The sequence below is a fragment of the Rhinoderma darwinii genome, unplaced genomic scaffold (genome assembly GCF_050947455.1).
Source record: "Rhinoderma darwinii isolate aRhiDar2 unplaced genomic scaffold, aRhiDar2.hap1 Scaffold_3472, whole genome shotgun sequence".
Taxonomy (NCBI): Eukaryota; Metazoa; Chordata; class Amphibia; order Anura; family Rhinodermatidae; genus Rhinoderma; species Rhinoderma darwinii.
The window spans coordinates 15628-42557 of NW_027463450.1; the positions used below are offsets into that span (position 1 = coordinate 15628).

Below are 26930 nucleotides of genomic sequence, written 5' to 3' on the forward strand. Positions count from 1 at the left end.
CTTACTATCTATTCTCTACAGTCACACACACACACATATATATATATACTATTCCCAGCATCCCCCTGTATACTGGAATAGAGGAGACTGATATATAATCACTTACTATCTATTCTCTACAGTCACACACACACACATATATATATATACTATTCCCAGCATCCCCCTGTATACTGGAATAGAGGAGGCTGATATATAATCACTTACTATCTATTCTCTACAGTCACACACACACACATATATATATATATACTATTCCCAGCATCTCCCTGTATACTGGAATAGAGGAGGCTGATATATAATCACTTACTATCTATTCTCTACAGTCACACACACACACATATATATATATACTATTCCCAGCATCCCCCTGTATACTGGAATAGAGGAGGCTGATATATAATCACTTACTATCTATTCTCTACAGTCACACACACACACACATATATATATATACTATTCCCAGCATCCCCCTGTATACTGGAATAGAGGAGACTGATATATAATCACTTACTATCTATTCTCTACAGTCACACACACACATATATATATATACTATTCCCAGCATCCCCCTGTATACTGGAATAGAGGAGGCTGATATATAATCACTTACTATCTATTCTCTACAGTCACACACACACACATATATATATATATATATATACTATTCCCAGCATCCCCCTGTATACTGGAATAGAGGAGGCTGATATATAATCACTTACTATCTATTCTCTACAGTCACACACACATATATATATATATATACTATTCCCAGCATCTCCCTGTATACTGGAATAGAGGAGACTGATATATAATCACTTACTATCTATTCTCTACAGTCACACACACACACATATATATATATACTATTCCCAGCATCTCCCTGTATACTGGAATAGAGGAGACTGATATATAATCACTTACTATCTATTCTCTACAGTCACACACACATATATATATATATACTATTCCCAGCATCCCCCTGTATACTGGAATAGAGGAGGCTGATATATAATCACTTACTATCTATTCTCTACAGTCACACACACACATATATATATATACTATTCCCAGCATCCCCCTGTATACTGGAATAGAGGAGACTGATATATAATCACTTACTATCTATTCTCTACAGTCACACACACACATATATATATATATACTATTCCCAGCATCCCCCTGTATACTGGAATAGAGGAGGCTGATATATAATCACTTACTATCTATTCTCTACAGTCACACACACATATATATATATATACTATTCCCAGCATCCCCCTGTATACTGGAATAGAGGAGACTGATATATAATCACTTACTATCTATTCTCTACAGTCACACACACACACATATATATATATACTATTCCCAGCATCCCCCTGTATACTGGAATAGAGGAGACTGATATATAATCACTTACTATCTATTCTCTACAGTCACACACACATATATATATATACTATTCCCAGCATCTCCCTGTATACTGGAATAGAGGAGGCCGATATATAATCACTTACTATCTATTCTCTACAGTCACACACACATATATATATATATACTATTCCCAGCATCTCCCTGTATACTGGAATAGAGGAGGCTGATATATAATCACTTACTATCTATTCTCTACAGTCACACACACATATATATATATATACTATTCCCAGCATCTCCCTGTATACTGGAATAGAGGAGGCCGATATATAATCACTTACTATCTATTCTCTACAGTCACACACACATATATATATATATACTATTCCCAGCATCTCCCTGTATACTGGAATAGAGGAGGCTGATATATAATCACTTACTATCTATTCTCTACAGTCACACACACATATATATATATACTATTCCCAGCATCCCCCTGTATACTGGAATAGAGGAGACTGATATATAATCACTTACTATCTATTCTCTACAGTCACACACACACACATATATATATATATACTATTCCCAGCATCCCCCTGTATACTGGAATAGAGGAGGCTGATATATAATCACTTACTATCTATTCTCTACAGTCACACACACACACATATATATATATATACTATTCCCAGCATCCCCCTGTATACTGGAATAGAGGAGACTGATATATAATCACTTACTATCTATTCTCTACAGTCACACACACACATATATATATACTATTCCCAGCATCTCCCTGTATACTGGAATAGAGGAGGCTGATATATAATCACTTACTATCTATTCTCTACAGTCACACACACATATATATATATATATACTATTCCCAGCATCCCCCTGTATACTGGAATAGAGGAGGCTGATATATAATCACTTACTATCTATTCTCTACAGTCACACACACACATATATATATATATACTATTCCCAGCATCTCCCTGTATACTGGAATAGAGGAGACTGATATATAATCACTTACTATCTATTCTCTACAGTCACACACACATATATATATATATACTATTCCCAGCATCCCCCTGTATACTGGAATAGAGGAGACTGATATATAATCACTTACTATCTATTCTCTACAGTCACACACACACATATATATATATATACTATTCCCAGCATCTCCCTGTATACTGGAATAGAGGAGGCTGATATATAATCACTTACTATCTATTCTCTACAGTCACACACATATATATATATACTATTCCCAGCATCTCCCTGTATACTGGAATAGAGGAGACTGATATATAATCACTTACTATCTATTCTCTACAGTCACACACACATATATATATATATACTATTCCCAGCATCCCCCTGTATACTGGAATAGAGGAGGCTGATATATAATCACTTACTATCTATTCTCTACAGTCACACACACATATATATATATATACTATTCCCAGCATCCCCCTGTATACTGGAATAGAGGAGACTGATATATAATCACTTACTATCTATTCTCTACAGTCACACACACATATATATATATACTATTCCCAGCATCTCCCTGTATACTGGAATAGAGGAGGCTGATATATAATCACTTACTATCTATTCTCTACAGTCACACACACATATATATATATATACTATTCCCAGCATCCCCCTGTATACTGGAATAGAGGAGGCTGATATATAATCACTTACTATCTATTCTCTACAGTCACACACACACATATATATATATATATACTATTCCCAGCATCCCCCTGTATACTGGAATAGAGGAGACTGATATATAATCACTTACTATCTATTCTCTACAGTCACACACACATATATATATATATATATATACTATTCCCAGCATCCCCCTGTATACTGGAATAGAGGAGGCTGATATATAATCACTTACTATCTATTCTCTACAGTCACACACACACATATATATATATATACTATTCCCAGCATCCCCCTGTATACTGGAATAGAGGAGGCTGATATATAATCACTTACTATCTATTCTCTACAGTCACACACACACATATATATATATACTATTCCCAGCATCCCCCTGTATACTGGAATAGAGGAGGCTGATATATAATCACTTACTATCTATTCTCTACAGTCACACACACACACATATATATATATACTATTCCCAGCATCCCCCTGTATACTGGAATAGAGGAGGCTGATATATAATCACTTACTATCTATTCTCTACAGTCACACACACACATATATATATATATACTATTCCCAGCATCTCCCTGTATACTGGAATAGAGGAGGCTGATATATAATCACTTACTATCTATTCTCTACAGTCACACACACACATATATATATATATACTATTCCCAGCATCCCCCTGTATACTGGAATAGAGGAGGCTGATATATAATCACTTACTATCTATTCTCTACAGTCACACACACACACATATATATATATACTATTCCCAGCATCTCCCTGTATACTGGAATAGAGGAGGCTGATATATAATCACTTACTATCTATTCTCTACAGTCACACACACATATATATATATATACTATTCCCAGCATCCCCCTGTATACTGGAATAGAGGAGGCTGATATATAATCACTTACTATCTATTCTCTACAGTCACACACACACACATATATATATATATACTATTCCCAGCATCCCCCTGTATACTGGAATACAGGAGGCTGATATATAATCACTTACTATCTATTCTCTACAGTCACACACACACACATATATATATATATACTATTCCCAGCATCCCCCTGTATACTGGAATAGAGGAGGCTGATATATAATCACTTACTATCTATTCTCTACAGTCACACACACATATATATATATATATATACTATTCCCAGCATCCCCCTGTATACTGGAATAGAGGAGGCTGATATATAATCACTTACTATCTATTCTCTACAGTCACACACACATATATATATATATACTATTCCCAGCATCCCCCTGTATACTGGAATAGAGGAGGCTGATATATAATCACTTACTATCTATTCTCTACAGTCACACACACACATATATATATATACTATTCCCAGCATCTCCCTGTATACTGGAATAGAGGAGGCTGATATATAATCACTTACTATCTATTCTCTACAGTCACACACACATATATATATATATACTATTCCCAGCATCCCCCTGTATACTGGAATAGAGGAGACTGATATATAATCACTTACTATCTATTCTCTACAGTCACACACACACATATATATATATATACTATTCCCAGCATCTCCCTGTATACTGGAATAGAGGAGGCCGATATATAATCACTTACTATCTATTCTCTACAGTCACACACACATATATATATATACTATTCCCAGCATCCCCCTGTATACTGGAATAGAGGAGGCTGATATATAATCACTTACTATCTATTCTCTACAGTCACACACACATATATATATATATATACTATTCCCAGCATCTCCCCTTACAGGAGATATAAGAGGAGAGGACTACAACTCCCAGCATGTCCAGACTGTTATTATGTGATATCAGGGGACATTACAGGAGGAGGTATAAGAGGAGAGGACTACAACTCCCAGCATGTCCAGACTGTTATTATGTGATATCAGAGGACATTACAGGAGGAGATATAAGAGGAGAGGACTACAACTCCCAGCATGTCCAGACTGTTATTATGTGATATAAGAGGACATTACAGGAGGATATATAAGAGGAGAGAACTACAACTCCCAGCATGTCCAGACTGTTATTATGTGATATCAGAGGACATTACAGGAGGAGATATAAGAGGAGAGAACTACAACTCCCAGCATGTCCAGTCTGTTATTATGTGATATCAGAGGACATTACAGGAGGAGGTATAAGAGGAGAGAACTACAACTCCCAGCATGACCAGACTGTTATTATGTGATATCAGAGGACATTACAGGAGGAGATATAAGAGGAGAGGACTACAACTCCCAGCATGTCCAGACTGTTATTATGTGATATCAGAGGACATTACAGGAGGAGATATAAGAGGAGAGAACTACAACTCCCAGCATGTCCAGACTGTTATTATGTGATATCAGAGGACATTACAGGAGGAGGTATAAGAGGAGAGGACTACAACTCCCAGCATGTCCAGACTGTTATTATGTGATATCAGAGGACATTACAGGAGGAGGTATAAGAGGAGAGGACTACAACTCCCAGCATGTCCAGACTGTTATTATGTGATATCAGAGGACATTACAAGAGGAGGTATAAGAGGAGAGAACTACAACTCCCAGCATGTCCAGACTGTTATTATGTGATATCAGAGGACATTACAGGAGGATATATGAGAGGAGAGAACTACAACTCCCAGCATGTCCAGTCTGTTATTATGTGATATCAGAGGACATTACAGGGAGGAGATATAAGAGAGGACTACAAATCCCAGCATGTCCAGACTGTTATTATGTGATATCAGAGGACATTACAGGAGGAGATATCACATAATAACAGTCTGGACATGCTGGGAGTTGTAGTTCTCTCCTCTTATATCTCCTCCTGTAATGTCCTCTGATATCACATAATAACAGTCTGGAAATGCTGGGAGTTGTAGTTCTCTCCTCTTATATCTCCTCCTGTAATGTCCTCTGATATCACATAATAACAGTCTGGACATGCTGGGAGTTGTAGTCCTCTCCTCTTATATCAGAGGACATTACAGGAGAAGGAGGTATGAGGAGAGAACTACAACTCCCAGCATGTCCAGACTGTTATTATGTGATATCAGAGGACAATACAGGAGGAGGTATAAGAGGAGAGAACTACAACTCCCAGCATGTCTAGACTGTTATTATGTGATATCGGAGGACATTACAGGAGGAGGTATAAGAGGAGAGGACTACAACTCCCAGCATGTCCAGACTGTTATTATGTGATATCAGAGGACATTACAGGGGGAGATATAAGAGGAGAGGACTACAACTCCCAGCATGTCCAGACTGTTATTATGTGATATCAGAGGACATTACAGGAGGAGATATAAGAGGAGAGAACTACAACTCCCAGCATGTCCAGACTGTTATTATGTGATATCAGAGGACATTACAGGAGGAGATATAAGAGGAGAGGACTACAACTCCCAGCATGTCCAGACTGTTATTATGTGATATCAGAGGACATTACAGGAGGAGATATAAGAGGAGAGGACTACAACTCCCAGCATGTCCAGACTGTTATTATGGGATATCAGAGGACATTACAGGAGGAGGTATAAGAGGAGAGGACTACAACTCCCAGCATGTCCAGACTGTTATTATGTGATATCAGAGGACATTACAGGAGGAGATATAAGAGGAGAGAACTACAACTCCCAGCATGTCCAGACTGTTATTATGTGATATCAGAGGACATTACAGGAGGAGATATAAGAGGAGAAAACTACAACTCCCAGCATGTCCAGACTGTTATTATGTGATATCAGAGGACATTACAGGAGGAGATATAAGAGGAGAGGACTACAACTCCCAGCATGTCCAGGCTGTTATTATGTGATATCAGAGGACATTACAGGAGGAGATATAAGAGGAGAGGACTACAACTCCCAGCATGTCCAGGCTGTTATTATGTGATATCAGAGGACATTACAGGAGGATGTATAAGAGGATAGAACTACAACTCCCAGCATGTCCAGACTGTTATTATGTGATATCAGAGGACATTACAGGAGGATGTATAAGAGGATAGAACTACAACTCCCAGCATGTCCAGACTGTTATTATGTGATATCAGAGGACATTACAGGAGGAGATATAAGAGAGGACTACAACTCCCAGCATGTCCAGACTGTTATTATGTGATATCAGAGGACATTACAGGAGGAGGTATAAGAGGATAGAACTACAACTCCCAGCATGTCCAGACTGTTATTATGTGATATCAGAGGACATTACAGGAGGAGATATAAGAGGAGAGAACTACAACTCCCAGCATGTCCAGACTGTTATTATGTGATATCAGAGGACATTACAGGAGGAGATATAAGAGGAGAGAACTACAACTCCCAGCATGTCCAGACTGTTATTATGTGATATCAGAGGACATTACAGGAGGAGATATAAGAGGAGAGAACTACAACTCCCAGCATTCCTCTGGCTCCTCCTCACACACAATTGCTGACAACATATAGAAGAGAAAACACTGAATCATCACCTGATCACACGTCAAATAGCCCCGCCCCTCACAGCCCCGCCCTTCATGGCACGCGTTTAAGTATTATTTGCGCTTCTTTCCGCAAACAGCTAAGCTCCGCCCCCTCTGTTACTGGTCACATGACGGTGACGTCATCACAGGTCCTTGGTCCACTTTGCTGCACAGTTGAGTTCCGCCCCCTCCGGTGCTGATCACATGACGGTGACGTCATCACAGGTCCTTCAGACATAGTCCTATTACAGATACGTAGCAGGTCCTGGTCGGTGGAGGACTGGTAGTCACTGCTGTTGTGTTCTTCTCTCTGTTATCAGTCAGTAGAAGATTTCCCATGATTCACAGCGGTGTATACAGAGGATATATATATATTACCTGCTACTAAGCTGTATTCTCCCCTGTCTTACATTATTAGTAGAAGAAGACGCGGCGTGTGACTGCAGTGTAAGGTAAGATGACGTCACACGCGTTATATGTGAGGAGAGAGGCTGCCGGTGACATGTTATATGTGAGGAGAGAGGCTGCCGGTATGTGAGGAGAGGGGCTGCCGGTGACGTGTTATATGTGAGGAGAGAGGCTGCCGGTGACACGTGTTATATGTGAGGAGAGAGGCTGCCGGTGACGTGTTACATGTGAGGAGAGAGGCTGCCGGTGACGTGTTATATGTGAGGAGAGAGGCTGCCGGTGACGTGTTATATGTGAGGAGAGAGGCTGCCGGTGACACGTGTTATATGTGAGGAGAGAGGCTGCCGGTGACGTGTTATATGTGAGGAGAGAGGCTGCCGGTGACGTGTTATATGTGAGGAGAGAGGCTGCCGGTGACGTGTTATATGTGAGGAGAGAGGCTGCCGGTGACGTGTTATATGTGAGGAGAGAGGCTGCCGGTGACGTGTTATATGTGAGGAGAGAGGCTGCCGGTGACATGACATGTGTTATATGTGAGGAGAGAGGCTGCCGGTGACATGTTATATGTGAGGAGAGAGGCTGCCGGTGACATGTTATATGGGAGGAGAGAGGCTGCCGGTGACATGTTATATGTGAGGAGAGAGGCTGCCGGTGACATGTTATATGTGAGGAGAGAGGCTGCCGGTGACGTGTTATATGTGAGGAGAGAGGCTGCCGGTGACATGTTATATGTGAGGAGAGAGGCTGCCGGTGACGTGTTATATGTGAGGAGAGAGGCTGCCGGTGACGTGTTATATGTGAGGAGAGAGGCTGCCGGTGACGTGTTATATGTGAGGAGAGAGGCTGCCGGTGACGTGTTACATGTGAGGAGAGAGGCTGCCGGTGACGTGTTATATGTGAGGAGAGAGGCTGCCGGTGACGTGTTATATGTGAGGAGAGAGGCTGCCGGTGACGTGTTATATGTGAGGAGAGAGGCTGGCGGTGACATGTTATATGTGAGGAGAGAGGCTGCCGGTGACATGTTATATGTGAGGAGAGAGGCTGCCGGTGACGTGTTATATGTGAGGAGAGAGGCTGCCGGTGACGTGTTATATGTGAGGAGAGAGGCTGCCGGTGACGTGTTACATGTGAGGAGAGAGGCTGCCGGTGACGTGTTATATGTGAGGAGAGAGGCTGCCGGTGACGTGTTATATGTGAGGAGAGAGGCTGCCGGTGACGTGTTATATGTGAGGAGAGAGGCTGCCGGTGACGTGTTATATGTGAGGAGAGAGGCTGCCGGTGACGTGTTATATGTGAGGAGAGAGGCTGCCGGTGACAGGTTATATGTGAGGAGAGAGGCTGCCGGTGACGTGTTACATGTGAGGAGAGAGGCTGCCGGTGACGTGTTATATGTGAGGAGAGAGGCTGCCGGTGACGTGTTATATGTGAGGAGAGAGGCTGCCGGTGACGTGTTATATGTGAGGAGAGAGGCTGCCGGTGACATGTTATATGTGAGGAGAGAGGCTGCCGGTGACGTGTTATATGTGAGGAGAGAGGCTGCCGGTGACAGGTTATATGTGAGGAGAGAGGCTGCCGGTGACAGGTTATATGTGAGGAGAGAGGCTGCCGGTGACGTGTTATATGTGAGGAGAGAGGCTGCCGGTGACGTGTTATATGTGAGGAGAGAGGCTGCCGGTGACGTGTTATATGTGAGGAGAGAGGCTGCCGGTGACGTGTTATATGTGAGGAGAGAGGCTGCCGGTGACGTGTTATATGTGAGGAGAGAGGCTGCCGGTGACGTGTTATATGTGAGGAGAGAGGCTGCCGGTGACGTGTTATATGTGAGGAGAGAGGCTGCCGGTGACGTGTTATATGTGAGGAGAGAGGCTGCCGGTGACGTGTTATATGTGAGGAGAGAGGCTGCCGGTGACGTGTTATATGTGAGGAGAGAGGCTGCCGGTGACACGTTATATGTGAGGAGAGAGGCTGCCGGTGACACGTTATATGTGAGGAGAGAGGCTGCCGGTGACGTGTTACATGTGAGGAGAGAGGCTGCCGGTGACGTGTTACATGTGAGGAGAGAGGCTGCCGGTGACGTGTTATATGTGAGGAGAGAGGCTGCCGGTGACGTGTTATATTTGAGGAGAGAGGCTGCCGGTGACGTGTTATATGTGAGGAGAGAGGCTGCCGGTGACGTGTTATATGTGAGGAGAGAGGCTGCCGGTGACGTGTTATATGTGAGGAGAGAGGCTGCCGGTGACGTGTTATATGTGAGGAGAGAGGCTGCCGGTGACGTGTTATATGTGAGGAGAGAGGCTGCCGGTGACGTGTTATATGTGAGGAGAGAGGCTGCCGGTGACTTGTTATATGTGAGGAGAGAGGCTGCCGGTGACATGTTATATGTGAGGAGAGAGGCTGCCGGTGACGTGTTATATGTGAGGAGAGAGGCTGCCGGTGACGTGTTATATGTGAGGAGAGAGGCTGCCGGTGACGTGTTATATGTGAGGAGAGAGGCTGCCGGTGACGTGTTATATGTGAGGAGAGAGGCTGCCGGTGACGTGTTATATGTGAGGAGAGAGGCTGCCGGTGACGTGTTATATGTGAGGAGAGGCTGCCGGTGACGTGTTATATGTGAGGAGAGAGGCTGCCGGTGACATGACACGTGTTATATGTGAGGAGAGAGGCTGCCGGTGACGTGTTATATGTGAGGAGAGAGGCTGCCGGTGACGTGTTATATGTGAGGAGAGAGGCTGCCGGTGACGTGTTATATGTGAGGAGAGAGGCTGCCGGTGACATGACACGTGTTATATGTGAGGAGAGAGGCTGCCGGTGACGTGTTATATGTGAGGAGAGAGGCTGCCGGTGACGTGTTATATGTGAGGAGAGAGGCTGCCGGTGACGTGTTATATGTGAGGAGAGAGGCTGCCGGTGACGTGTTATATGTGAGGAGAGAGGCTGCCGGTGACGTGTTATATGTGAGGAGAGAGTCTGCCGGTGACGTGTTATATGTGAGGAGAGAGGCTGCCGGTGACGTGTTATATGTGAGGAGAGAGGCTGCCGGTGACGTGTTATATGTGAGGAGAGAGGCTGCCGGTGACGTGTTATATGTGAGGAGAGAGGCTGCCGGTGACGTGTTATATGTGAGGAGAGAGGCTGCCGGTGACGTGTTATATGTGAGGAGAGAGGCTGCCGGTGACGTGTTATATGTGAGGAGAGAGGCTGCCGGTGACGTGTTATATGTGAGGAGAGAGGCTGCCGGTGACGTGTTATATGTGAGGAGAGAGGCTGCCGGTGACGTGTTATATGTGAGGAGAGAGGCTGCCGGTGACGTGTTATATGTGAGGAGAGAGGCTGCCGGTGACGTGTTATATGTGAGGAGAGAGGCTGCCGGTGACGTGTTATATGTGAGGAGAGAGGCTGCCGGTGACGTGTTATATGTGAGGAGAGAGGCTGCCGGTGACGTGTTATATGTGAGGAGAGAGGCTGCCGGTGACGTGTTATATGTGAGGAGAGAGGCTGCCGGTGACGTGTTATATGTGAGGAGAGAGGCTGCCGCTGACGTGTTATATGTGAGGAGAGAGGCTGCCGGTGACGTGTTATATGTGAGGAGAGAGGCTGCCGGTGACGTGTTATATGTGAGGAGAGAGGCTGCCGGTGACGTGTTATATGTGAGGAGAGAGGCTGCCGGTGACGTGTTATATGTGAGGAGAGAGGCTGCCGGTGACGTGTTATATGTGAGGAGAGAGGCTGCCGCTGACGTGTTATATGTGAGGAGAGAGGCTGCCGCTGACGTGTTATATGTGAGGAGAGAGGCTGCCGCTGACGTGTTATATGTGAGGAGAGAGGCTGCCGGTGACGTGTTCTATGTGAGGAGAGAGGCTGCCGGTGACGTGTTATATGTGAGGAGAGAGGCTGCCGGTGACGTGTTATATGTGAGGAGAGAGGCTGCCGGTGACATGACACGTGTTATATTTGAGGAGAGAGGCTGCCGGTGACGTGTTATATGTGAGGAGAGAGGCTGCCGGTGACGTGTTATATGTGAGGAGAGAGGCTGCCGGTGACGTGTTATATGTGAGGAGAGAGGCTGCCGGTGACGTGTTATATGTGAGGAGAGAGGCTGCCGGTGACGTGTTATATGTGAGGAGAGAGGCTGCCGGTGACGTGTTATATGTGAGGAGAGAGGCTGCCGGTGACGTGTTATATGTGAGGAGAGAGGCTGCCGGTGACGTGTTATATGTGAGGAGAGAGGCTGCCGGTGACGTGTTATATGTGAGGAGAGAGGCTGCCGGTGACATGACACGTGTTATATGTGAGGAGAGAGGCTGCCGGTGACGTGTTATATGTGAGGAGAGAGGCTGCCGGTGACGTGTTATATGTGAGGAGAGAGGCTGCCGGTGACGTGTTATATGTGAGGAGAGAGGCTGCCGGTGACGTGTTATATGTGAGGAGAGAGGCTGCCGGTGACGTGTTATATGTGAGGAGAGAGGCTGCCGGTGACGTGTTATATGTGAGGAGAGAGGCTGCCGGTGACGTGTTATATGTGAGGAGAGAGGCTGCCGGTGACGTGTTATATGTGAGGAGAGAGGCTGCCGGTGACGTGTTATATGTGAGGAGAGAGGCTGCCGGTGACGTGTTATATGTGAGGAGAGAGGCTGCCGGTGACGTGTTATATGTGAGGAGAGAGGCTGCCGGTGACGTGTTATATGTGAGGAGAGAGGCTGCCGGTGACGTGTTATATGTGAGGAGAGAGGCTGCCGGTGACGTGTTATATGTGAGGAGAGAGGCTGCCGGTGACGTGTTATATGTGAGGAGAGAGGCTGCCGGTGACGTGTTATATGTGAGGAGAGAGGCTGCCGGTGACGTGTTATATGTGAGGAGAGAGGCTGCCGGTGACGTGTTATATGTGAGGAGAGAGGCTGCCGGTGACACATGTTATATGTGAGGAGAGAGGCTGCCGGTGACGTGTTATATGTGAGGAGAGAGGCTGCCGGTGACGTGTTATATGTGAGGAGAGAGGCTGCCGGTGACGTGTTATATGTGAGGAGAGAGGCTGCCGGTGACGTGTTATATGTGAGGAGAGAGGCTGCCGGTGACGTGTTATATGTGAGGAGAGAGGCTGCCGGTGACGTGTTATATGTGAGGAGAGAGGCTGCCGGTGACGTGTTATATGTGAGGAGAGAGGCTGCCGGTGACGTGTTATATGTGAGGAGAGAGGCTGCCGGTGACGTGTTATATGTGAGGAGAGAGGCTGCCGGTGACGTGTTATATGTGAGGAGAGAGGCTGCCGGTGACGTGTTATATGTGAGGAGAGAGGCTGCCGGTGACATGTTCTATGTGAGGGGAGAGGCTATTATACTGTATTGGGCAGCTATGGGGACATTATACTGTGTGGAGGCAGCTATGGGGACATTATACTGTGTGGAGGCAGCTATGGGGACACTATACTGTGTGGAGGCAGCTATGGGGACACTATACTGTGTGGAGGCAGCTATGGGGACATTATACTGTGTGGGGAGGCAGCTATGGGGGCATTATACTGTGTGGAGGCAGCTATGGGGACATTATACTGTGTGGAGGCAGCTATGGGGGCATTATACTGTGTGGAGGCAGCTATGGGACATTATACTGTGTGGAGGCAGCTATGAGGACATTATACTGTGTAGGGGCAGCTATGGGGACATTATACTGTGTGGAGGCAGCTATGGGGACATTATACTGTGTGGAGGCAGCTATGGGGACATTATACTGTGTGGAGGCAGCTATGGGGACATTATACTGTGTGGGGGCAGCTATGGGGGCATTATACTGTGTGGAGGCAGCTATGGGGGCATTATACTGTGTGGTGGCAGCTATGGGGGCATTATACTGTGTGGAGGCAGCTATGGGGATATTATACTGTGGGGGCAGCTATGAGGACATTATACTGTGTAGGGGCAGCTATGAGGACATTATACTGTGTAGGGGCAGCTATGGGGACATTATACTGTGTGGAGGCAGCTATGGGGACATTATACTGTGTGGAGGCAGCTATGGGGACATTATACTGTGTGGAGGCAGCTATGGGGACATTATACTATGTGGGGGCAGCTATGGGGGCATTATACTATGTGGGGGCAGCTATGGGGACATTATACTGTGTGGAGGCAGCTATGGGGACATTATACTGTGTGGGGGCAGCTATGGGGACATTATACTGTGGGGGCAGCTATGGGGACATTATACTGTGGGGGCAGCTATGGGGGCATTATACTGGGTGGAGGCAGCTATGGGGACATTATACTGTGTGGGGGCAGCTATGGGGACATTATACTGTGGGGGCAGCTATGGGGGCATTATACTGTGTGGGGGCAGCTATGGGGACATTATACTGTGTGGAGGCAGCTATGGGGACATTACACTGTGGGGGCAGCTATGGGGACATTATACTGTGTGGAGGCAGCTATGGGGGCATTATACTGTGTGGGGGCAGCTATGGGTACATTATACTGTGTGGGGGCAGCTATGTGGGCATTATACTGTGTGGAGGCAGCTATGGGGACATTATACTGTGTGGTGGCAGCTATGGGGACATTATACTGTGTGGTGGCAGCTATGGGGACATTATACTGTGTGGTGACTGCTATGGGGGCATTATACTGTGTGGAGGCAGCTATGGGGGCGTTATACTGTGTGGAGGCAGCTATGGGGGCATTATACTGTGTGGAAGTAGCTATGGGGACATTATACTGTGCTGGCAGCTATGGGGACATTATGCTGTGTGGAGGCAGCTATGGGGACATTATACTGTGTGGAGGCAGCTATGGGGGCATTATACTGTGTGGGGGCAGCTATGGGGACATTATACTGTGTGGGGGCAGCTATGGGGGCATTATGCTCTGTGGGGAGGTACTTTAGGGGCATTATACTGTGTGGGGAGGCACTATAGGGTCATTCTATTGTGCGGGGGCACTATAGGGTCACTATACTGTGTGGGGGCCATTTAGGGGTCATTATACTGTGTGGGGGAAGCTATAGGAGGATTATACGGTGTGGGAGCCACTCAGATATGTGTATCACCCCCTGTACTAAACTCCTAGCTACGCCTGTATTGGCCTATAATGGATGGATCGGGTCACATGGCCCACCATCAGCAGCCATAGTCAGGCCTCAGCGACACACAGCAGCAGGATACCTTGAGCCTGTCCCATTCCCCACCCGCACAGTTGTCGCTGTTTTCGATGTCGCAGGGACTTGATTTTGGAATGGACATAGAAGTTCCCCCCCCCCCCCCCCGTAGAGAACGTGTGTTGTCCAGGAACTGCTGATGGGTGACACATAGATCACCATAGACTCCAGTACAGAAAGCGTGTCACCGAGCCCGATCCACACTGCTGCTAAGCAACCGACTGGGTCTGATATATATAGATAAATAACAGGTGAGGGACGGACACATGGAAAACCAGAATGGAGCACATGGCAGAGTTTAGTTTAGGCTGGAGTGTCCCTTTAACAGGATATTCCATAAATGTCTGATAGATGCAGGTCCCTAAAATGGGAACCCCACCTATGTAGAGAAGAGGGGTCCCCTGACCCGCCTGGTGAGGTGGTCGGTGCATCCAGGAGGAGAATGAATGTAGAGGGGGCCGCGCTCATCTGTTTCCCTTACGCCCGTAGAAGTGAATAGAACAAGTCGTACATGTGTGACCACCTCTTTATTAATTCTCTGCCTGGATCAGTCACCAGCAGCCCCCTCGTCCACATAGGTCCGGGTCCCCCCTAGTCCACATGGGTACGGGTCCCCCCCCCCCTCGTCCACATGGGTACGGGTCCGCCCCTCGTCCACCTGGGTACGGGTCCGCCCCCTCGTCCGCATGGGTACGGGTCCGCCCCCTCGTCCGCATGGGTACGGGTCCGCCCCCTCGTCCGCATGGGTACGGGTCCGCCCCCTCGTCCGCATGGGTACGGGTCCGCCCCCTCGTCCGCATGGGTACGGGTCCGCCCCCTCGTCCGCATGGGTACGGGTCCGCCCCCTCGTCCGCATGGGTACGGGTCCGCCCCCTCGTCCGCATGGGTACGGGTCCGCCCCCTCGTCCGCATGGGTACGGGTCCGCCCCCTCGTCCGCATGGGTACGGGTCCGCCCCCTCGTCCGCATGGGTACGGGTCCGCCCCCTCGTCCGCATGGGTACGGGTCCGCCCCCTCGTCCGCATGGGTACGGGTCCGCCCCCTCGTCCGCATGGGTACGGGTCCGCCCCCGGGTCCGCCCCCTCGTCCGCATGGGTACGGCTCGGTCGCCCCCTCGTCCGCATGGGTACGGCTCGGTCGCCCCCTCGTCCGCATGGGTACGGCTCGGTCGCCCCCTCGTCCGCATGGGTACGGCTCGGTCGCCCCCTCGTCCGCATGGGTACGGCTCGGTCGCCCCCTCGTCCGCATGGGTACGGCTCGGTCGCCCCCTCGTCCGCATGGGTACGGCTCGGTCGCCCCCTCGTCCGCATGGGTACGGCTCGGTCGCCCCCTCGTCCGCATGGGTACGGCTCGGTCGCCCCCTCGTCCGCATGGGTACGGCTCGGTCGCCCCCTCGTCCGCATGGGTACGGCTCGGTCGCCCCCTCGTCCGCATGGGTACGGCTCGGTCGCCCCCTCGTCCGCATGGGTACGGCTCGGTCGCCCCCTCGTCCGCATGGGTACGGCTCGGTCGCCCCCTCGTCCGCATGGGTACGGCTCGGTCGCCCCCTCGTCCGCATGGGTACGGCTCGGTCGCCCCCTCGTCCGCATGGGTACGGCTCGGTCGCCCCCTCGTCCGCATGGGTACGGCTCGGTCGCCCCCTCGTCCGCATGGGTACGGCTCGGTCGCCCCCTCGTCCGCATGGGTACGGCTCGGTCGCCCCCTCGTCCGCATGGGTACGGCTCGGTCGCCCCCTCGTCCGCATGGGTACGGCTCGGTCGCCCCCTCGTCCGCATGGGTACGGCTCGGTCGCCCCCTCGTCCGCATGGGTACGGCTCGGTCGCCCCCTCGTCCGCATGGGTACGGCTCGGTCGCCCCCTCGTCCGCATGGGTACGGCTCGGTCGCCCCCTCGTCCGCATGGGTACGGCTCGGTCGCCCCCTCGTCCGCATGGGTACGGCTCGGTCGCCCCCTCGTCCGCATGGGTACGGCTCGGTCGCCCCCTCGTCCGCATGGGTACGGCTCGGTCGCCCCCTCGTCCGCATGGGTACGGCTCGGTCGCCCCCTCGTCCGCATGGGTACGGCTCGGTCGCCCCCTCGTCCGCATGGGTACGGCTCGGTCGCCCCCTCGTCCGCATGGGTACGGCTCGGTCGCCCCCTCGTCCGCATGGGTACGGCTCGGTCGCCCCCTCGTCCGCATGGGTACGGCTCGGTCGCCCCCTCGTCCGCATGGGTACGGCTCGGTCGCCCCCTCGTCCGCATGGGTACGGCTCGGTCGCCCCCTCGTCCGCATGGGTACGGCTCGGTCGCCCCCTCGTCCGCATGGGTACGGCTCGGTCGCCCCCTCGTCCGCATGGGTACGGCTCGGTCGCCCCCTCGTCCGCATGGGTACGGCTCGGTCGCCCCCTCGTCCGCATGGGTACGGCTCGGTCGCCCCCTCGTCCGCATGGGTACGGCTCGGTCGCCCCCTCGTCCGCATGGGTACGGCTCGGTCGCCCCCTCGTCCGCATGGGTACGGCTCGGTCGCCCCCTCGTCCGCATGGGTACGGCTCGGTCGCCCCCTCGTCCGCATGGGTACGGCTCGGTCCCCCCCCCCCCCCTCGTCCGCATGGGTACGGCTCGGTCCCCCCCCCCCCTCGTCCGCATGGGTACGGGTCGGTGTCTCCCCCCCCCCCCCCCCTCGTCCGCATGGGTACGGGTCGGTGTCTCCCCCCCCCCCCCCCTCGTCCGCATGGGTACGGGTCGGTGTCTCCCCCCCCCCCCCCTCGTCCGCATGGGTACGGGTCGGTGTCTCCCCCCCCCCCCTCGTCCGCATGGGTACGGGTCGGTGTCTCCCCCCCCCCCCCTCGTCCGCATGGGTACGGGTCGGTGTCCCGTCCCCCCCCCCCTCGTCCGCATGGGTACGGGTCGGTGTCTCCCCCCCCCCCCCCTCCCCTCGTCCGCATGGGTACGGGTCGGTGTCTCCCCCCCCCCCCCCTCCCCTCGTCCGCATGGGTACGGGTCGGTGTCTCCCGACCCCCCCCCCCCTCGTCCGCATGGGTACGGGTCGGTGTCTCCCCGTCCCCCCCCCCCCCCTCGTCCGCATGGGTACGGGTCGGTGTCCCCCCGTCCCCCCCCCTCGTCCGCATGGGTACGGGTCGGTGTCGCCCCCCCCCCCCTCGTCCGCATGGGTACGGGTCGGTGTCGCCCCCCCCCCTCGTCCGCATGGGTACGGGTCGGTGTCGCCCCCCCCCCCTCGTCCGCATGGGTACGGGTCGGTGCCGCCCCCCCCCCCTCGTCCGCATGGGTACGGGTCGGTGTCGCCCCCCCCCCCTCGTCCGCATGGGTACGGGTCGGTGTCGCGCCCCCCCCCCCTCGTCCGCATGGGTACGGGTCGGTGCCGCCCCCCCCCTCGTCCGCATGGGTACGGGTCGGTGCCGAACCCCCCCCCCCCCCCTCGTCCGCATGGGTACGGGTCGGGCCCCCCCCCTCGTCCGCATGGGCACGGGTCGGTCCCCCCCCTCGTCCGCATGGGTACGGGTCGGTGTCTCCCCCCCCCCCCCCCTCGTCCGCATGGGTACGGGTCGGTGTCTTCCCCCCCCCCCCCCCCTCGTCCGCATGGGTACGGGTCGGTGTCCCCCCCCCCCCCCCTCGTCCGCATGGGTACGGGTCGGTGTCCCCCCCCCCCCCCTCGTCCGCATGGGTACGGGTCGGTGTCCCCCCCCCCCCCCCCCTCGTCCGCATGGGTACAGGTCACCCCTCTGGGACCCGGACCTATTATCAATTAAACATTTATTCTATATCCTGCAGATAATTGTCGGTGCTGGTCATGCCCCTTTATTCCATATGGGGGAAGCTCGGAGAACCGGTTTCTCTCCAAAAGTGATGTTCTGTATTTCACACATGACGTCGTCCCCTCTGTTTCTCTTCTCTTCTCATAAAGACGCCTGCAGTACTACAACCACCAGTGGATCCATGTTCTCATTCAGAACCTTCCTTCTCCTGAATGACCCACCAGCAATGGACAAGGACAGCAATGAGATGACCACAAGAATATTAAACCTCACCCTGGAGATCATCTACCTGCTGAGCGGAGAGGTAAACGTTTCTATATTTCTATGTTCTTTATTGTATTATGTAACAAGTCACACATAAGAGGAAGGGCCACCGGGACCTGGAGGAGACGGGCCACCGGGACCTGGAGGAGACGGGCCACCGGGACCTGGAGGAGACGGGCCACCGGGACCTGGAGGAGACGGGCCACCGGGACCTGGAGGAGACGGGCCACCGGGACCTGGAGGAGAAGTGCCTCCGGGACCAGGAGAATCACATGGCCGGAGTCTGTCCTGGAGACGAGGATTTCTACCACTAGTCTGACATCTATATAGAAACATAGAAGATGACGGCAGGAGGAGAATCACATGGCCGGAGTCTGTCCTGGAGACGAGGATTTCTACCACTAGTCTGACATCTATATAGAAACATAGAAGATGACGCCAGGAGGAGAATCACATGGCTGGAGTCTGTCCTGGAGATGAGGATTTCTACCACTAGTCTGACCTCTATATAGAAACATAGAAGATGACGGCAGGAGGAGAATCACATGGCAGGAGTCTGTCCTGGAGATGAGGATTTCTACCACTAGTCTGACCTCTATATAGAAACATAGAAGAAGACGGCAGGAACCAGGAGAATGTCATGGCCGGATTCTGTCCTGGAGAGGAGGATTTCTACCACTAGTCTGGCCTCTATATAGAAACATAGAAGAAGACGGCAGGAACCAGGAGAATGTCATGGCCGGATTCTGTCCTGGAGACGAGGATTTCTACCACTAGTCTGACCTCTATATAGAAACATAGAAGATGGCGGCAGGAGGAGAATCACATGTCCGGAGTCTGTCCTGGAGACGAGGATTTCTACCACTAGTCTGACCTCTATATAGAAACATAGAAGATGACGGCAGGAGGAGAATCACATGGCCGGAGTCTGTCCTGGAGAGGAGGATTTCTACCACTAGTCTGACCTCTATATAGAAACATAGAAGATGACGGCAGGAGGAGAATCACATGGCCGGAGTCTGTCCTGGAGATGAGGATTTCTACCACTAGTCTGACCTCTATATAGAAACATAGAAGATGACGGCAGGAGAAGAATCACATGGCCGGAGTCTGTCCTGGAGAGGAGGATTTCTACCACTAGTCTGACCTCTATATAGAAACATAGAAGATGACGGCAGGAGGAGAATCACATGGCCGGAGTCTGTCCTGGAGACGAGGATTTCTACCACTAGTCTGACATCTATATAGAAACATAGAAGATGACGGCAGGAGGAGAATCACATGGCCGGAGTCTGTCCTGGAGAGGAGGATTTCTACCACTAGTCTGACATCTATATAGAAACATAGAAGATGACGGCAGGAGGAGAATCACATGGTCCATCTAGTTGACATTTATATTATTTCCTTCTTATATTTCTCTTAGGATAGATCTAGGATTACACCGGGCAGGTTTACATTTCTGATCTTCCCCCACATTAATGTCAGATTGTTCCCTCGTGTTCTTGTGTTTGTAGTTTCTTTCCTCCTTTGTTATATAAATTATGTTCTGTAAGTGTCTCTCCCCATACACAGGATTACACAATAGTGAAGAAGACATTGGGTGACTGTGTGGCCCCCAGCAGTCATGAGTCAGGAGGGCGGAGCAGGAGCCGGAGCCCCATCACAGAGCCCCCTCTTCACTCCCGGATACATGAGAAGAACATTAAGCAGAAGATCCTAGAACTTCTCCACAAGATGACTGAGCTGCTGACTGGAGAGGTGACACTTCTGGGAATACTGTGAAATTATACAGTATCAGCACTGGAGGAGTCTGGGTAATGACTATCATTGTGTGTGTCAGGTTCCTATAAGGTGTCAGGACATCGCTGTCTATTTCTCCATGGAGGAGTGGGAGTATGTAGAAGGACACAAGGATCTGTACGAGGAGGTCATGATGGAGGACCACCGGCCTCTCACATCACAAGGTAAAACTATATATAAATAATATCTGTCATTTCAGGTGACTTCACAGAATAATCTACTATATGTGTGTACATGAGTAATAACACTATTTCTGGCCATGACATCTGTATTTCATTTATCAGGTTTTCCGTCTGTAATCTCTATTTCTAATTGTCATTTGTCCCTGAACTCTTGAGGGGGCGCTCACTAGCTGTTGTGATGTCTCCCTTACTCAGCACATACAGGGAAGGGGAGATCCAGCTCCTCTGTCAGTAGCACACCCTCAGAAGCAGCACGAAGGATATAGTGTACCTATGACTCCAACACCGGGTGAAGATAATAAAACTTTACTAGGAGAAGTATCAGCATGTAGTACATTATACATCAGTTATGAGCAGTGTAGCTGTGACTCCCAGCACTGGGGTGAGAGAGAACACTTACTGGAAGCAGCATGGAGAATGTTATACAGCAGTGATGAGCAGTGTAGCTGTGACTCCCAGCACTGGGGTGAGAGAGAACACTTACTGGAAGCAGCATGGAGGACATTATACAGCAGTGATGAGCAGTGTAGCTGTGACTCTCAGCACTGGGGTGAGAGAGAACACTTATTGGAAGCAGCATGGAGGACATTATACAGCAGTGATGAGCAGTGTAGCTGTGGCTCCCAGCACTGGGGGAGAACACTTACTGGAAGCAGCATGTAGGACATTATACAGCAGTGATGAGCAGTGTAGCTGTGACTCCTCACTGGGTGAGAGAGAGCAGTTACTGGAAGCAGCATTGAGGACATTATACAGCAGTGATGAGCAGTGTAGCTGTGACTCCCAGCACTGGGTGAGAGCAGTTACTGGAAACTGCATGGAGGACATTCTACAGCAGTGATGAGCAGTGTAGCTGTGATTCCCAGCACTGGGTGAGAGAACACTTACTGGAAGCAGCATGGAGGACATTATACAGCAGTGTAGCTGTGGCTCCCAGCACTGGGGGAGAACACTTACTGGAAGCAGCATGTAGGACATTATACAGCAGTGATGGGCAGTGTAGCTGTGACTCCCAGCACTGGGGTGAGAGAGAGCACTTACTGGAAGCAGCATGGAGGACATTATATAGCAGTGATGGGCAGTGTAGCTGTGACTCCCAGCACTGGGGTGAGATTTCACTTACTGGAAGCAGCATGGAGGACATTATACAGCAGTGATGAGCAGTGTAGCTGTGACTCCCAGCACTGGGGTGAGAGAGAACACTTACTGGAAGCAGCATGGAGGACATTATACAGCAGTGATGAGCAGTGTAGCTGTGACTCCCAGTACTGGGGTGAGAGAGAACACTTACTGGAAGCAGCATGGAGGACATTATACAGCAGTGATGAGCAGTGTAGCTGTGACTCCCAGCACTGGGGTGAGAGCGTAAAATATTGCTTCTTTTAGTACTGTAACACAATTGTGGACACCATATAGCTGTCTTTTTGAGGAGGCCTGTGTGTCTGCCACTTGTTCCCCCATCCTTTATAGGTGGAGTATTTCCTGGAAGCATTCAGTGATTTAAGGGGGGCATGAGTTTTTCCTTAGGGGATTTTAGTCCTGGCTTCTATCAACAGTAATCTGAGAAGGCTCTTAGAAGCCATAAAGGAATTATAGATCGCAGTAAAACTGCCGGATCATTAGAGATGGAAAACCATGATCTTACCAATGATTGCAAATGACTTTGGGTGGGTGTTCTATGTGCAAAACTTCTCATAAGGAGTCAGAAAACGATGCATTTTCAAACTAGCTTTTTTGGCATTGTAGAAATGTCTCGTATGAAGGTATTCCAATCATTTCCTGGACCATCGTAGAAATGTTTCGTATATTACAAACATTTCCTGGACGATTGTAGAAATGTCTCGTATGAAGGTATTCCAATCATTTCCTTGACGATGGTAGAAATGTCTCGTATGAAGGTATTACAATCATTTCCAGGACGATCGGTCAGATTCCGGCACTAGAAACACATACGGTTTGAGTCTAGACAGCTCAGAAGAGCAAAGGCAGGCACGTTGGACAGTGATCGAAATGACGTGGTCAGGCCTGAAGGAAATACCAGATTTCTAGAGACAAGGGGTAGAGGGCAATCCATTGAAAAGTGCCTTGTTTAAGATGAAGAAGAATTACATGTACGCACCCAAATGATTTGTTATAAAGGGAAGTGATGAATTGTGACATACTGTCCAAGTCGCTTTGCTAGTCCAAGGGATCACAGTTAAAGGAACCTGTGAAATTGGAGCTTCTAAGCCAACCCAAAGCTTGGCCTGTTCATGGTGGGACCAGTCAATAACTACATCTCAAGGAGAGATTAAAGTCTCCACAACGAATCGGGCACCCTACATGCACTGTATAAGGTCATCTAATATCTTCAAGAGAAGGAGGTACCTGGCTTTTGTTGGGCGCACACACACATAAGCTTTTGTAAAGATGTGATCTTCAATCTTGTATTGGATTAAGAAATCATGCGCATTGTCATAAAAACATGTATCTAATATCTTGTGGGAAAGAAAATTCTGGAAATCCACCGAGACTCCCTTGGTCTTATTTAGAGGGTTACTTCAATGGCAAGCGATTTTCTAATATCAGGAATATGGCCCGACTGAAAATAAGTGTTACCTTTAGACCAGGAGTGTCAAACTAATTTTCCCAGAGGTCCACATCAGCCTTCTGGTTGCCTTCAAAGGGCCGATTTGTAATTGTAAGACTTTATAAATGTTACCACTCGCTTAACTGTCAAGGAGTGTCACGATCTGTGGGTATGTGAACCCACTGGGCCATTGCGGTATAGCAGCTGGCCAAACAAGGTACAAAGTCCATGTCTATTGTTTGGATAAAGGTACCTGTGGCAATACAGACAGTAGCGATGGTTTAGGCTAGGATGGAACTCTGGCAGCAGGCAGACATCAGGTGCGGTGAAACACAGTGGGTGTAGTAGGCGACACAACACGACTCCAACTCCGTATAGTACAGGAATACGGTAGCACGGAAAACAGGATACAGGTAGCAGGAACGGAAACACTGGAGCTGGAAAACACTCAAGGAACCATTTGCAAAGAAAGACACGGGTAGATACAAACAAGCTCAGGCAATGCAGGGAGGGGCAGAGCCCTTATAGTCCGGGGTGATCTGGGAGCAATCGGCTCAATCTCACACGTGTGTGCCCTGGCTCCTTAAGGCTGGACTAAGCTCGTGAGCGCACCCTAGTGGTCACTGTGGAACAGGACGGCCGAATGTGCAGACATCTCTGGAGAGAATGGCGTCGACAGGATGGGAGGAGTTCGTCAGCGACCACGGACGTTACAAGGAGTAGTTACCTTTATGTTAATCCACAGTGCCCCAGATGTCCTCCATGCTGCTACCAGTAAGTGTTCTCTCTCACCCCAGTGCTGGGAGTCACAGCTACACTGCTCACTTTTGCTGTATAATGTCCTCCATGCTGCTTCCAGTAAGTGTTCTCTCTCACCCCAGTGTTGGAGTCGCACCTACACTGCACATCACTGCTGTATAAAACGGGCATTAACACACAAGATTCGGCTTTTGTGCCCGTGTAATCATGATGAAGTACATGAATTGCACTGTGCATGAACGACACACCGCCAATGATCTTACAACCAAATCTTTGTGAAGGAAGGGGTTTAGCATCATTTTCCCTTTGCCGATGACAGGACCATGAGAGACCTGCACCCATCGAGAACAGGAAAACTCTGGGAATGCCATCAAAGGGGGAAGGCCCTTAACCACCTCTGTTGTTCTCTTGTTTTTTTTTTTTTTTGGGACTTCATCGGAATTCCTGGATTCCACTGGGTTTTACAAGTTAGCTGCAGAACCTCCATACCTGAATTGTTTCAGGGTCATAGGAGGCTGCCTGGGGGCGTAAGACCCTGCTTGGTGCTGCATTTTCTCACCCTCGGACGAGAGATGATCCCTGGACAACGTGTCTTGACTAAACTGTGGGGAGAGTTCTCACGTTATATGTAATGCTGGGTGCTTGTCACGTAGTCCGGGGTTGTGGATCCACTGGGCCACTCTGCCATAATGGAGTAGCAGCTGGCCAAGCAATATATAGCGGTCACTGGATGATGGCAGGCTTGTACCGGATTATTGGAAGCTGGCTCGTGCTGGATTATCGGAAACCGAACTGGTCTCAAACGGTGGTACTAGACTTCTCACAGACACTGGACACAGATATGGAAGTCGTCACGGACATTGGACTTGCCACGAACGCCGGATGCTGAAGTCGTCATGGACGCTGGACTTGACACGAGCACTAAACATGGATACTGGACACGGTTACTGAATAATCACAACCACAGGTTTCAGGAACAGGTTACGGAACCTCTGCAAATGAACACTTGGTTAGAAAAAACATTGCTCAGGCTCTTTGGAGATGGAGGAGGTGCCTTAAATAGTCCTGGGACACAGGACTAATTGGGTAACTTCTGGAATTTCGCACGCACTGGCCCTTTTAAGAGGCGACCAGAGCACGAACACTAGAGATGCTTCTGTGGCCATAAGTCGCAGAAGACGGGAAGTGCCGAGAGAGGCACGAGACCCGGCGGCTGGAGATACCTACCTGCTCTGCCATAGTGTTCAAAAGTATCTGCATCCCAATGACGCAGATACTATTGAATGTGGCGTCGCTACCGCTGTAGCAGCCATAGCAACTGGTAGCGGCACCACCAGGCTTATGAGGGGGCCAGTGATGGCGGGCAGCCCACCCCCCTCCTGCCACGTGCCCTGTAGCAGCCACTATAGCTGTGTTATGGACATCAATTTAGGCAGGTCATCATCTGGACCTCGTAGTCTCTTATCTGCTTTCATGTGTGTGGGAGAGCATGACGATGCATCGGAGAGAAACTACACACGTTTTGTGAGTGGAATCTGACGCTCTAGTTTCTTAGGAAACAATACATAGATTATATATCATTAAAAGGGGTGTTGGCCATGTCTCCCCCTCCAATCACATAAGAGGGGCCATGGCCTTCAGTCTATCCAATCAATATTGACCAGGTCTCCTCCTTCTCTAAATCACAAGGGATTTTGACCTGGAGTCATCAGAAAAGAACACGTATACATTCTATCGCGTTTATATCCCATCATATCGCATTATATCCCATCATATCGCATTATATCCCATCATATCGTATTATATCCCATCATATCGCATTATATCCCATCATATCGTATTATATCCCATCATATCGCATTATATTGCATTACATCCCATCATATCGTATTATATCCCACCATGTCCCACCATATCCCACCATGTCCCTTCATGTCCCACCATATCGCATCATATCCCATGTTTTGTCATAATTGTAATCCTCATATATTTTAGCTACGTGCTCAGGTTCCTCATATTTTTAGCTATGCAGCAGATTCATAGTCTGTCTAAGAAAGCGTAAGAATCTTTTCAGCTTGCAGTGAGACATATCAAAAGAAGAACAAAAGTTAAAATGTTACAAAAGTCAGTAGCAAAAACGTCAAAATATTCAAGAGTTAGAGAATAAATATGTAAAATGGATGATAAAGTCCAGGCTTCCATCTCCGTGTATAGTGCTATTATATTCAGGAGTACAGTGTATAGTACTATTATATTCAGGAGTGCAGTGTATAGTACTATTATATTCAGGAGTACAGTGTATAGTACTATTATATTCAGGAGTGCAGTGTATAGTACTATTATATTCAGGAGTACAGTGTATAGTACTATTATATTCAGGAGTACAGTGTATAGTACTATTATATTCAGGAGCACACAGTGTATAGTAATATTATATTCAGGAGTACAGTGTATAGTAC

At 49.3% G+C, this 26930-nt stretch overlaps 1 protein-coding gene across 1 annotated transcript in view; it reads left to right on the forward strand.

The window, feature by feature from the left end:
* Positions 1–7820: 7820 nt before the first annotated feature.
* Positions 7821–26930, forward strand: part of LOC142707546 (uncharacterized) — a 59749-nt gene continuing 40639 nt past the window's right edge. Inside the window, exons 1-4 of the mRNA XM_075848317.1 lie at positions 7821–8048; positions 19047–19201; positions 20734–20919; positions 21002–21125. Of these exons, the coding sequence (XP_075704432.1) occupies positions 19079–19201; positions 20734–20919; positions 21002–21125 (433 nt within the window). The 5' untranslated portion in view covers positions 7821–8048; positions 19047–19078. The remainder of the gene's footprint in view (positions 8049–19046; positions 19202–20733; positions 20920–21001; positions 21126–26930) is intronic.